This window comes from Pinus tabuliformis, chromosome 6, assembly GCF_031772625.1.
Source record: "Pinus tabuliformis cultivar Carrire ecotype Pingquan chromosome 6, CPIR1, whole genome shotgun sequence".
In the NCBI taxonomy this organism is placed as follows: domain Eukaryota; kingdom Viridiplantae; phylum Streptophyta; class Pinopsida; order Pinales; family Pinaceae; genus Pinus; species Pinus tabuliformis.
In genome coordinates this window covers 1,295,082,324-1,295,097,126 of record NC_142292.1, presented here as the reverse complement: position 1 = coordinate 1,295,097,126, position 14,803 = coordinate 1,295,082,324, and the positions used below count along the sequence as shown (strand labels likewise).

At 42.3% G+C, this 14,803-nt stretch overlaps 1 protein-coding gene across 2 annotated transcripts in view; it reads left to right on the top strand.

Annotated features, from left to right (window-relative positions):
- Positions 1–14,803, top strand: part of LOC149263356 (uncharacterized) — a 186,367-nt gene that overhangs the window by 120,458 nt on the left and 51,106 nt on the right. For both annotated transcript variants that reach the window (XM_089426163.1, XM_089426167.1), the window contains one exon: positions 204–336. In XM_089426163.1, coding sequence (XP_089282289.1) covers positions 204–336 — 133 coding nt within the window. The remainder of the gene's footprint in view (positions 1–203; positions 337–14,803) is intronic.

The following is a 14,803-nucleotide window of genomic DNA, read 5'->3' as shown; positions in this document are numbered from 1 at the left end:
ATTTCAATGAAGTGATTTGATTACATTGTTAGTGAATGGACAATCTCCTTTTTAAGGAAAACGTATTGCATTTAGTTTTATAACATTGAGCCTCAGCCTGTTCATCATTATGTTACTAGCCAATATGTTAGTGAAAGAGGAATATTGATTTTGTGTCCTCGTAAATTTCTTCAAGCTCACTGACATATTGTCTGTTTTCAAAGCTCCCAATAGTCAGTGTTACCATGTTGGGTGGCCAAATATGGAAGTGGAATGAGTCTAAGAAATGGCTGAAGATATTAAATGTGCAACATGTGATTGACTGGTTTGGGGCAAGAAAGCAAAGGACAAGATTGGGTACGTATAAGGTTTACTCTGAGAATCAATAGAACATAAAAGAAAATGTTATTTGATGGAATTTTTCTTCTTCCATTTACGAGTCAACTATGTTCAATTATTTTTACTCTTATTTCTTTCTTGTTTCTTCCCCTCTATTTATGTGCATTTACAATTTGGCATATATTGGAGAAACCCTAGGGCGCTCTGCTGCATTTCATGGATGGTATATGTTATTGCTCAATCTCTCTCCTAGAGGGAAAAGTCACAATCCCAATGGGAGAGCCTTGTTGCCTCAAAATTGAGCAGGCCTTGTCAGGCCTCACAAAGTATGAACTGGACTAATACACAACAAGGCAAGGAGGTGGCTGCCACTGTCACCTTAGCACTCCCCCTCCTGCTCATTAATGGAATATCACCACACGGGAGGCTTCCCAGCATATATCTATTATCACCTAAAGACATTCTAAGTCAATAGGTTCAAGGTGATGCAAGTGAAAGACTTAATCAAGATAGTCTTATTTGGATTTGGGCACAAATCTTTATGTGAAGGAATAATGTACCATAAAATAATCCTAGAGAAGAGTACTTGAGGCTTATGGTTTCAAGTTATGATTCAATAATAGTGCTTTTAGGCATACAAGTACAAGGAAAAGATTCTTTAAATATATGATCAACAATAGAGAATGGTAAACCTTCAACAAGCCCTAAGTTGAAGCCTTGTGTAGAACTAGGGTTTACTATGGTACTAAATTACGTAGGGTTGATGACATCAACCCTAATGAGGCAATTTCCACCAAGAAAAATGCTAGATTTTGAGTTTGTGAGGTCAAACAAGGTGAAAAGATGCCAAATCAGCTCCAATGCTTTAGTAGCTCAAGCCCTAGTTGAATTTGTCCCTTGCCCTAACCCTAGTGGCTTGCCTTGAAGGGCCAAAAAAGTAAGAGAGAGGAAAAGATAAAAGTTTTTAAGAATTTTGATCATCAATGGGATCCCAGTGGCTTTTCCCTACTTGGGTGATATAATCTTAGGGATTTAAACCATAGAGATCAATTTTTTGCATGGAGTAAAGGGGAAAACCCTAGTTTTCACTTTCTAACCCTAGCTATATTTTTATGAGGGGAGAAATTAACTAGAAAAATGCTCACTAGGAGGTTTTCTAGGGAGTTCAAGGAATATAGATTAAACATGCAACAATTTACCAAGAATTTCCAATAAAATTTTGCATTTAGAAAAGGAACAAGTAAAAACCCTAGCAATATTTCATCACGTGTAAAACCACAAAAGACATGCAATAACTACTCAAATTTTCCAATGAACATGCCTTATTTCAATCCCAAAAAGATGTCTCCAACAAAAAAACTAGTCTCCAATAGCAAAAATCCACATAAGATCACATCTCCTCAAGCAACAAAGTACAATAGACTAAGTCGACAAATGAAAAGAAGTCATCCTCCTTTTATAAGAGGTCTGTCACCTCTAATAATCCACTAAAAGTCCCTAAAACAAGTTTAATTTTGAGTAGACACAAAGTAAAATGGGTTACAAGCCAACCCAATAGCTCAACAAATAAAATATGCCAATAAATGCCCACACGTGTGAGCTATAAGCTCTCAATAAACATGATGTCATGCCCTTTAGGGTTCAAAATGATCCAAATGTATAATGTAAGGGCTGGATGAGTCTCCAAGCATCATGATCAACCTCAATTTGAGGAAGGGTCCTCAAATCAAGCCTCAAAGCATTACCATGTGTCCAAAAGCCAACTCTGGATGCCTTGCGTCATCTCTATGGGTGTTGTTACCGCTCAAACTAGCAGGGGCCGTAAGAGGGGATCCTATAGAGAAACTACTAGGTTAAGGGCAATAATGGAGCGATAGCCCACTGTCACCTCAGCTAAGGTTCCCTTCTCTTTACAGACTTTCACAGATGGGAGGAGTCCCGGTATGAGAGGAATCACGATAACAAATATGTCAGAAAAATGATGAAAGGTGATTCCCAAGGCCTATTCACAAGAGAGACTCAATTGTATAGCTTGCTTGCTTTGGAAGCAAGGTGATGGTTTCCCTAGGAAGGGCCAAGAAGGTCCTTAAGGCTAGGTTTTGAGAATATGCTTTGTCAAGATGGTTCCTAGACTTGAAGGTCTTTATAGAGACTTGGATTTTATGAGATCTTTGTAAAATTGCACTCAGCAAGTTGAGGGACCACGAAAGGCCAAGTGGTCCCACAATTAGGTCAAGGGTATGCAGTTTGTCAACCAAGCATGTGCCTGATCTAATTAGGGAAGGGAAGAGGATCAATGTACAAATTTTTTTGAGGCTTGAATCAATGATTCCAATTAGGACACTAGCCAAGGGAAACCTAGGGCAAGAAATGGTCCTTGAGCTAGGGCTTGCTATATCTCGAGATCCTACCGTTGGATTTGCTTCAAATTTGGAGGGTCTCTAGAGAAAACTTCAACGCAGTTGTTATGAAAATTCCTACACTCAAGGAACCCCTACTGCAGCAAATCTGAATCTACTTCACCTACTTGATTTTTAAATTACATTCATCAAGTTATTCTTCTAAATACTAAAGCAAATTACTTATGTGGCCTACACTAATTAGATATTTGATTTCATGAAACAGAAAACTAGAGCGCAGAACAAGATACATAGGACACACTTATTTCTTGACGCATAGTCCCCAGAAAAACCCAATGCGGGAAAATTGGTGCAACAACTCTGAGGGTTTATTATTATGTAGGAGAAATATCTGAATACAAATCTAGGATGCTCATCTAGCAATCGTTTACAGAGAAAAATACTGGCGGAAAATCTGAGTGAGTTTTACCTCACTTCATCCGACAGAATTCCAGCTGATCCAGCACAAGACTAGCTAACCCCGACTATTTCTTTGTTGGCCCTGTGTGAGCCTTTAAGGCTCTGCGTCAGCTCCGCTGCCCTCCACGTCAGCTATCCCGACTATTCCAACAGTTCCAACTTCTACGTGATAGGAAACTTTCCCCTTTGCGCAGTGCTTTCTGGTTCTGCGTCAAGGTTGGGTGGTCCCATACTGGACTAGCGTCAGCTCTCCTAGCTACTGCGCTGCCTCTCTGCAAGCTCTCTCCTCCTCTCTGTTAGTATTCTCCAGAAAGTCCTTCTGGATTCTAATTGCCCCTCTGCTGCTGGATGATCACTTAGTTTGAATTTCTTAGCTTCCTAGCCCTAGAAATCGAACTCCAGATCAATTCTTCTCTCCGTGTGTGTTTTCAATTGAACGCCAAGCCTCCATTTTATACTTTTCCTGTTGAGTCTTCAACGACCGAGATTATGTCTCTAATCAATGGCTAAGATTAAAACATGACTTGATGCGCCTTCTAGATCATTCTCATTCATATTTTAATTAATACCCATTAATATTTTAATTTCCCTAAGTTTAGACTTAGGAACTCCATTAAAAATATTAATTATTTTAATTAAATACAATCCAGGTGGATTTTCACCAAACAGTTTCTAGGTTCTTTAGAACTCATGTGCCTTAGCCTCTCCACTAATTTTCAAGGCTAGAGCACTTCCGGTGCTACCAAAACTAACACTCCCTCTTAGCGAGGAAAGTGCTCTAGCAACAATGTCCACCTGCATGTTGCTTTGTTTCTGAAACACCTCCTTCTGCACTATTGCTGCCACCAAGACTGTGCTGTTGCTGCTACTGTACTGCTACCCATGACACTGCCACTGCCACTGCTGCATATGTACTACAACTCCCTCTCAAATGCTGCATCTGCTATGCTGCTAGCACTGCCATTGCTAACACTGCATCTGTAATGCAACTCAATTGCTGAGAGAAGCAATTGAAAAACATCCAAAATTAGCTGAACTTAATTGTGTTCAACATAATACAATGAACGTTGGAATCTGATCGCTGCTGACCCTTTGAATTTATTGCGCTGCTGCTGACGTCTGCACTGTGCCATCTGCACTGCTGCCAACCTTGTTATGTGATGATCAGTCTCTGGTCCCAAGCTACTGCATTTGTCCTCCAAACAATCTACTGCATCATTTGACACTAAGTCCATCTCGCTACTGTTGAATCTTGGGCTCCCGTAGCAAGGAATTGATCCAAGAGGTGGACTCCTCAAGGATCCTGCCCACATGTAGTCCTCCCGACTACAACTCAATATCGCCCCATCTCCCTCTTGGAGATGCGTGGGCACTCATGGCAAACTCATCCTTGTCAATCTTTGCTGAAGCGGCCTTAGGATCATGTTTCTCATCCTTATCCTTTTTCTTCAAAGGACACTGGGATGCATAGTGGCCCATCTTGCCGCAAATGAAACATTTCACCTTCGAAATGTCCTCCTTTCGCTTTTGCTTTTGCTATCCCTTCGATGCTGGAGTTGTGTTTTCCTCCTCCTCCTTCGTCTTTGTGCCACTCCCATTGCTGCCATTGAGGTTGACCTTCACTAGGTCCCTCCTTAACTCCTCCTGTTGAAGAGCCGCCCACATCTCCTCCCATGAAGGTAGTTTTTCCTTGCCCAATATGCTTTGGACGAAAACTTGCCATTCATCTGAGACTCCATTCAGGGCTATCCTCACCATCGCAGTTGGATGAGGAGTGGACCCCACTGTAGCAAGCTAGTCTCTAGTGTCTTGAAGATGTTGAAGATAGAGGTTTGCCCCTTCTCCTTTTTGTATCAAAGTTCGCTGCAACTTCTTCTCTAAATACATCTTCCACTGTTCAGAAGAGCCTTCATACAAAGAAGACAAGACTTCCCACATCTCTTGGGTGTATCCTTGCCCTGCAAGTGTAAGACTACATGATCTCAAACTCCATCGAGAATGAGCCTCTTTGCCTTCCCCTGCTCGGCCTTGTACTTTTTCTTTTGATCATTGTCAGCAGGAACAAATACAACACTTTTGACGTAGGCCTTGAGATCATATTCCTTCAGAACAACTAAGATTTAGGTTTTCCATATGAAATAGTTGGAGGCTCCGTCCAACCTGTCCTGATCTCTGAGCCCATGTGATGCCATCTCACCCAATTGTCGAACTGACTTCTCTAGTCACTGCTCAATTGCTCAGCAAGTGAGAAATTCGAACTTTCTGGCGGAAAAATTATGAGAAAATTCCCCTTCTACGTGTCTTCGTTATTTTCTAGCGGATTTCTGCCCCGGCAGAAATTGCGCCCTTCAAGCACTGTTATGAGGCTTTGCGTTACTCCCTCTGCCTCTGCAAACTCACGAACTGGAAATCGTACCTTTGTTGTCTCACTCAGAGAGAGATTTCCTTGAATCTGCTTCCCAACAAGCACTGCGCAATCCTCTCGAGGGGATTCGAATCGCTGCCAAGTGCAGCTTTCAGCCTCACTGCTTAACACTTGATTTGCTCTTCCTGTTTCAAAATCAACCCTCTGATACCATGTGAAAATTCCTACACTCAAGGAACCCCTACTGTAGCAAATATGAATCTACTTCACCTACTTGATTTTTAAATTACATTCATCAAGTTATTCTTTTGAATACTGAGGCAAATTGCTTCTGCATCTTACACTAATTAAATATTTGATCTCATGAAACAGAAAACTAGAGTAAAGAACAAGATACATAGGACACTTATTTTTGGACACAATAGTCCCCGAAAAACCCAATGCGGGAAAACTGGTGTAGCAACTCTGAGGGTCTTTTATTATGCAGGAGAAATATTTGAATACAAATCTAGGATGCTCATCTAGCAATCCTTTACAGAGAAAAATACTGGCGGAAAATCTGAGTGAGTTTTACCTCACTTCACCCGACAGAATTCTCGCTGATCCAACACAAGACTGGCTGACCCCAGCTATTTTTGCGCTGGCCCTGCGTAGGCCCTCTGTCAGCCTTTCAGGCTCTGCGTCAGCTCCTCTGCCCTCTGCGTCAGCTATCCCGACAGTTTCAGCGGTTTCGACTTTTGCGTGACAAGCAACTTTCCCTTTGTGCAATCCTTTTTGGCTCTACGTTAAGGCTGCGTGGGCCCAGACTGGCCCAGTGTCAGCTCTCTCGGCTACTGCGTTGCCTCTCTGCAAGCTCTCTCTGCCTTTTTGTCAGTATTCTCCGGAAAGTCCTTCCGGATTCTCTTTGCCCCTCTGCTGCCGAATGATCACTTAGTTCGAATTTCTCAACTTCCTAGCCCTAGAAATCGAACTTCAGATCAATTCATTCTCTCCTTGTGTGTTTTCAAATGAATCCCAAGCCTCCATTTTATACTTTTCCTGTTGAGTCTTCAATGGCTGAGATTAAATCTCTAATCAATGGCTAAGATTAAAACATGACTTTATCCACCTTCTAGATCATTCTCACCCATATTTTGATTAATACCCATTAATATCTTAATTTCCCTAAGTTTAGACTTAGGAACTCCATTAAAAATATTAATTATTTTAATAAAATACAATACGGGTGGAATTTCACCAAATGGTTTCTGGGTTCTTTAGAACTCATATGCGTTAGCCTCTCCACCTATTTTCAAAGCTAGAGCACTTCCGATGCTACCAAAACCTAACAGTTGTGGACCAAAAATCGAATTGTTTGGATGGATAGAACGTGAGATAAGTGATGCCCGAGGTGACCTATGTAGGCTAGGCCTAGGAAAAGAGGTAAGTGAAAAGAATAAGCGTTGAAGATGATCACCTATGGAGGATTAGTGCCTTGTCCTTTGGGAGAGATGTTGTCAAGTAGAATTTATGGTTTGGATAAAATTCACCCAATCAAGGAGGTCTTCAAGCAACTTTGCATGGCATAGGGCATGAGAGTAGCTACTTGAGATCTTTATACTTCGATATGCAGTGATTGATGACTTATCGAGATGCATTTAACACAAATTATCTCTAGGAACATTTACCCATTCATACATGGCCCATGACATGATGCAACGCTATCAAAGACCACAATTTCCACCAATTCGTATAGAAAAGCAGTAAATTTCAGAGTTGTACAACGAATATCCTAGCAACATTCATGTGACAAAGGTAAACAATAAGAATAAGCATGAAAAGAGTACTTACATGTACAAAAGAGTATATGCAATCATCAAATTATACCAATAATGAAGCTCCAAGACAAGAGAGAAAGATCTAAACATCAAAATTCATTCCATATCATCCAAACTCATCCTCCAAAAGGATAGCGAAAATCTGACAAGAGCTAATAACCCAATCCAAGTGATGATGATCAAAATGAATCATCTCACTTCTATTTATACACTCTCTAATGAATTCGATTTAGCTAAATTGGCCTAATTTAGCCCCTAAAATAAAATAATGTGCATAATAACAATACTTTTGGTGACAAGCCCACCAAATAGCTCAATAATGTAAAGATAAGCCTCTCAAGAGGGTCGAATGATCAACAAAGTGAGTTGTTGGGCCTTTGAGGAGGCCTAATGAAGTCCAAGGGGTGCCATGATGTAGAAATGGACTCCAAACATAGTGGACAAGGGGTTGGCCCCTTGTTTTCCAAGCAAGAACCTGTGGTGCTCCCAAGTGGGTGTGGGGGCACAAGGACATCCTCATGGGTCTCCAAGTGGATTGGAAATGCCTATAAACCATTTGTAAGGGTTAGGATGGTGATGTAAGCCCTCTCTCTATGTCAGGAGACATCCTCTAGACCTTGGAATATCTGCCAAGTGTATGGTGCAATTATGGAGTCGACTAGGCATGGTGAACCAGGTGCATCATCCTCATCCATAAGGTGGAACATGAGCAATCAATGATCGATGCTGGGGATCTATGAAGTAATCTCTACTATGGTGGAGGCCCATGGCTCTCAACGCTCACCATACAAGTGCTAATGTGGCCCTTTGGAGGGCTAGGACCCCGTATAGGGAGACCAAGCCCCAAATGAAGACCCACTTGCAATCCTTCATAAGATCCAATGCGTCCCCTTGCTCTCTAATACAACAAGTCATTAGAATAATCAAGTAATAAAGCTTACAAGTCCTTCATGGTGGCATGCCCTTCCATAGAGGGCTTTGGCATGTACAAGTGTCTCAAAGCTCAATAGGGTGTTAGCCAAGGACCCTATTAGGTGGTTTCAACCTCTAAAGGGGGTGACATGTCCATGGTACATCCCTTAAGTGGTAGGTGGCAAATGATATAATAATGGAATGGAGTGGGGATCAGGGAATCATCCAGACCACATGTCAAGGTGCAAGGGTAGCTATAATAAGGGAAGCCCACACCTGGGTATATGAGTGTAGGAGGGAGCAAATTGTAGTACATGAGTTACCCCGAACTTTGTTTTTCCACCCTTCTTCATATGCCTTTTGCCTTTGATTGCTTTTTCTTTATAACTGCTCGAGGCTTCGGGGATGAGAGCATGATGTGAAATATGTAGTAGTGGGTACCCCCTTGAGGTGCGTCAGTTCATTGCCCACCAGGGGTTGGGACAGTCATGGGTTCCTTCATGATGGAGCGGGAACATCTAGGGCTCATAAGAACTAGGGTGATGGCCATGGATAAGGGGTAGAGCTCATGTTTGGGTTTTGCCCACATGCTAAATTTGTGTGCCCCGACCATCTTTTGCATTTTGTGGTACATTTCCTGTTGAGAGTGGCCAAATTATGCTTTTTATTTTCCTTTTAGCTGCATCAACCTCCTGGGCATTGTTCCATGCTCGACCTAAGGTGTGGACAAGGGGAGGGGGAGGCTAACCCTATGTGGACCCGGATGGAAAAATAGATGAATGGGGCTAAAATGAGTGGAAGGGGAGTGATGTAGGTGGTATCGGGAAATGGGACCATGCAACCAAAATCGGGATTTTCCCATTTAGTGCCAAGCCTAAAGCTAATGGTTAGTAAAGGAGATCCCACAAGACTAGGATACAAGGGTAACCACAAAATCAGGCAGTGGAGACAAGAATACAGACCTAACCCACTCTTTCCGCCAAATCCCCCCACCAATGCATGCTCAAAATTGCTCATGACAAGTAAGGAAAATTACTCAACTATACCAATGAAAATTTATACCTTCGGGGTAGGGAGGCCCACCTTCAAACATACAATCACGACAAATGGTTGAGAGACCACATGGCTGGCTCAGGTGGTAGAGACAATGGCATATTGAGCTATCTGGTGGCTGAAAGGGGCTGCTGGCTACCGAGGACCATCTAGGAGATTTTTTTCTCCTATATACCTACCCAGAGGTGGTGGTTAATATGTGCCATGTAGACAATGTGCTGTACTCTCTCTCCAACATTGGGGCTCCATCAGGTGCAATAAGCCCTCCTCAATCATCTTGGGGGATAATCATCCTCATTTGGACTCTGGACCAATGCATACCCATTAAATAGTGTCAAAGCCAGCCTGGGGGCATGTTGGGTCTTTTACCCACCATTTTGTGGGTGATACCCTTAGGAGATTTTTTTTTTCTCCAAGATGGTCCTCAGTCGGCAGCCAACAACCCCTTGCAACCACTAGCTATCTCATTGTGCCATTTCTCCACCACCTGAGCCAGCCATGTGGTCCCTTGCCCATCTACCATGATCGTATGTTTGAAGGTGGGCCTCCCGAACCTAAAGACATGCCTTGTCATTTGATAATTGAGTATTGTAGTTTGCGTATCATGGACACTTTTGGGCATGGATTAATGGGGGATTCAACGGAAAAAATGGGTTAGGTTTGTGCCCTTGTCCCCTAGACCCCTTTTGGATATTAACCTTGCATTCTAGACCCATGGGATCTCTTTTACTGACCATTTGGATTTAGGGATGGTATTTCATGGGAAATCCCAATTTTGGTTGTGTGGTCCCGCTCCCTTATCCATTTATATTACCCTTTTTCCAATCATTATTACCCCATTCATCATTTCTCCCACTTGGGTCCACATTCCTCCACTCTGTCCACATAGGGTCTAAGTCACCAGGTTCGAGTTCGAGTTCGAGTTCGAGGACTTTGAAATTCGAATAAAGTTCGGCAACTCAAATTTTGTCGATAAAATTCGACATAAAATTCGACATATAGAAATTCGAAAAAAAAATGTATATTAAAGATAGAGGGCAGATTTATACACTTATAAAGACTATCTTATTGTTAGAAATTATATTAATAATGGAGTCAAAGCATAATTCGATGAAAAGCTTGAAATGTATAGGAAAAATCAGCAAGTTATGTAGCACATGAAAATTGCTAATGAGTCAACCATATTGACAAAGAAATAATGAAAATTTCTAAAAGATACCATTTGATCAGCAAAGCAATGGTAAGTTGTATATGTTGTACTTTGATGCACCACCTGTTTTTGATGGTCAGCATTGTGATGAAAGGGTGTTTCTATACAGATATCATGAGATGGACAACAACACTGGTCAGCAGATGAGATAACATACATAGTTGCTTCAGACGGTGCAGAGATATTTTTCCTTCAATGCAGACTCTCATTTTGAAATCAATTTGTCCTACTACCATAAAAAAGAACAGAAATGGATCATTGCACCCATCCATTTGACCATGGGGATATGCAGTTGGTGATATTTCCATATACGCACCAAAAAAGAGTCTTATCTTATACTTTGAGATCAACAGGGAAACGTACAACAGTCACTGGGGCATTGTTTCCATTATCAGAAAACAATAAGAAATCGTTTGTCGATATTTTCTATGAAGGACGTGTTGAGCATAGGATTTTTATTTCATCAACAGAAGTTTATTCTAATTATAAAGTATCAGTCCCTAGACGTGATTTGATATAGAAAAACAGTTGTCGTTCAGCCTATAAAAAATCATCTTGCTGATATAGTGATGAATTGCACACCTAGTGGACAAGGTACAATGCTGATAACTATGCGCAAGAGTCAAAGGGGTGCAAGGCTGTGAAAAACCCATATTTCAGATTATTTCTGCAAATGCTTGAATACATTCCTAACAAAGAGGAACGCATTGTAATTTGTTATGACCAGCGACATGATCAGAACAACCAAATTTGAAACAACAAGGTGTCCGTGGTCTCTGTCGTGCGTCTGCGTCTCTGTCGTGCGTCTGCGGCGGCAATGGAAACAACAACGAAACCAATGAACATTGAAACCTAAGCTAAAACAGCAGCACGCATACCCCCGGCCCGAAAAAAACGAATTTTAACGCATCTCAACGAATTTCATCGATTTTAATGGCGAATTTAATCGACAGAAATTCGAAATTCGAATACGCGAATTTTAATGGCGAATTTTATCGAACAAATTCGAATGAGGATTAAATACGGCGAATTTCGAATTTTAAGGATTAAATACGGCGAATCCGGTGACTTAGCATAGGGTTAGCTCGCCCCTTCCCCTTGCCCACACTTTGGGTCAGGCCTGGAACGATGCCTGGAAGTTGATGCAGCTAAAAAGAAAAATAAAAGCATATTTGGTCACATTAAATAGGAAAATGTACCACAAAATGCAAAAGATGGCCGAGACAAACACATTAAGCACGTGGGAAAAAGCCAATACATGAGCTCTACCCCATCACCATGGACATCACCCTAGTTTCTATAGGTTCTATGAGCCTCCTTCATCACATAGGAACCCATGATTGCCCCAACCCTTGGTGGGCAATGAATCGCCCTACCTTTAAAAGGGGGTATCCATTGCTATATCTTATGCATCATGCTCTTACTCCTTGAGCCCCCAACAGTTAATTAAAGAAAATTGCAAAAAGGCAAAATACATATAAAGAAGGGCGGAAAAATCAAGACCGGGGCACCTCATGTACCACAATTGCTCCCTCCTATACATTATAAACCCAAGTGTGGGTTTCCCTCTTATTAGCTACCCTTGTACCCCGACATGTGATCCGGGGTTGCCCCTTTTCATCCCCTACTTCGTTCACCTATTTGTCACAAGCCACCACCTTTTGAAGGATGTACCTTGAACATATTATCCCCTTTAGAAGTAGAAACCACCTAATAGGATACTTGGTTAACCCCATTTGGAGTTTAGGAGACATTGGCACATCCTGAAGCCCATTATGGAAGGGCAGGTCATTATGAAGTCCCTACATGTGGTCCATGGTTGGTGGGTTCATTTACTCGATTTCCTTAATGACTTCTTGTTAATTTTAGGTATGTTCTATGCTTAGAGCAATTTATTTCAATTTTCATAGTTAGCTCAATATCTTTTCCAGATTAGCAATCACATCAACATAATAGTAAATTGCAGATAGAACATAAACATAAATCGCAGAAGACAAGCCAAGACAAGAGGACATAAGATGTGGCACTAGCCAGGGACAAACCCCAATGTGGGGAAACCCTTGATCAATTCTTCTTATATGTTCTTCAATAGTTCAACAGAGAGAGAGAGAGATAGTACATATACAACAGAAGTCAACACTTTGACTTATCTAAATAAGAGCATAGATCATCTCTAAGAGGATGATACATGAGGTAGCTGAACTCAGTTGAAGACATGCTGCTTCAACTGATTCTCCAAGGTGACTCCATCACCATGCTGCACCTATCATTGTGCTGCACCTCATCATCATGTTGCACCTCACTGTGCTGCACCATGCTGCACCCATCATCACTATGCTGCATCTCATCATGCTTCACTAATCATGATTGTACCCATCACTGTATTGTTGCACTATGCTGAGCTCTTCATTGCACTATGCTGCACCCAAATGCATGCTGCAATACCTCATCATCCTGCTGCTGCAATACCTCATCATCTTGCTGCTGCAATACATTCTTGCTGCTGCTATATGTCCATCATTACCATGCTGTCCCATTGCTGCACCAATGTCGAGAACACTGATCCACACCATGCTGCACTATCACTACTACTGTGTGCACTATGCAACACTGTACATCATGCTATGCATTGCTGCTCCTATGTGCACTATGCTGCATTGTACAACATGTACTCATAGCTGCTCCCATTGCTGTACCAATGTTGCACCATGTACCATTGCTGTCCCATGTACCATTGCTGTTATGACTGTGTTCTGGTTAGGGCATCACTGTGGCCCATGTCAGCCCTAAAACATACCCACACAGTCCCTTAAACAGTTGCAACTTCCTCCATAAGTATCCTCTGCCTCCACACTGCTGATCTGAGTACTTTACTACCCTCAAACAGTCCTACGCATGCCCTGATTTGGGGTGTTAAGGCCTGCGGCCTACCCAACCCTTTCTCCACTGTTGTTCTGGGCATAGACAACCCTCAATACACCCTACGTTGCCCTCCAAACAGCTCGTAGGGCTTGTGGCCTACCCACAGCAGCCTACACTGCCCTTTACCAAGAGTTTTGCACCCAAGAACACCTCCATGCAGGCTGAAACAACCTTCCCTTGTCTCGGCCCTCTAGGGAGCTACCTCGGCCTCCCTTACAACAAACTCGGCCCTCCAAAAGACCCATGAAACAAACCTCTATTACCACGTTGTTCAGTTCTCCTTTGCTGTGGCTAAGATAGAACTTCCCTTGCCTCCAACGAGTTCCTTTTCTTCTTGTGTGTTGCACTTTTTGGATTAGGGTTGTTTTCTTCACAATATGACAACGTCCTAGATCTAGGTGCGTAGAGCTGCTAGGGCATCATCTAGGACTGCGTTTAGACTTCATGCTTAGGCTCCTTTCCTCCTCTAGGGCTTCCTCCTCATAGACTTCTCTTCCACTAAAACCAAAAACAAGTGGAGAGAAATCAACAGTGAAGTGTGTGTTCAAATGACTATCAAGTCACCTCCTTTTATACTAAAATGTTGAGCACACGTGGGGGTTATTTGGTTGCTGGCCAATTTTGACGAATTGTCCCATAACACATAAATTCATATCTCCATGAATACTTATCGGAATCGGATGATCTTTAGATCAATCCTACACCTCTCGATGAGAGGAGTCCAAGAAAAATATCAGCTGCCACAAATAAGATGACCCACATGGAGTTTGGCCCTAGTTGCCAATTTTAACACTTGTACTAGAAGGCTAGGGGACGCATTGGATCTTATGTAGGATTGCAGATGGTCTCCATCTTGGGTTTGGTCTCCCTATATGGGGTCACAATCCTCTAGAGGGCTACATTGGCACATGTAGGGTGTGTATTGAGAGCCATGGGCCTCCATAGCAGTAGACAACATTCCATGGATCTCCGAATATGGTCAGAGATGCTCGAGATTCTCCCATTGGACGAGGAAGATGCACTTGGTTCACTTTTGCGCACTCGACCCCACAAAGGTACCATGCACTTGGTAGCTGACCCAGGACTTGTAGGACAATGTGGCATCCCCTACACCATCATTAGAGTCCTTGCAGACGATCTACATACAATAATAACCCACGAGGTTATCATTGTGCCCCCACACCCATTGGGAACACCACATGTTTATTGTTTGGAAAACAAGGGGCCAACCCCTTGTCCATCACTTTTGAGGGTCCTACTCTTCATTATGGCACCCATGGACCTCATTAGGCCTCTTAGAGGGCCCTACAACATGCATAGATTATTATTTGACCATTTGAGAGGCTTATTCTTTCATTTGTGAGCTAGTTTGGTGGGCTTGTCACCA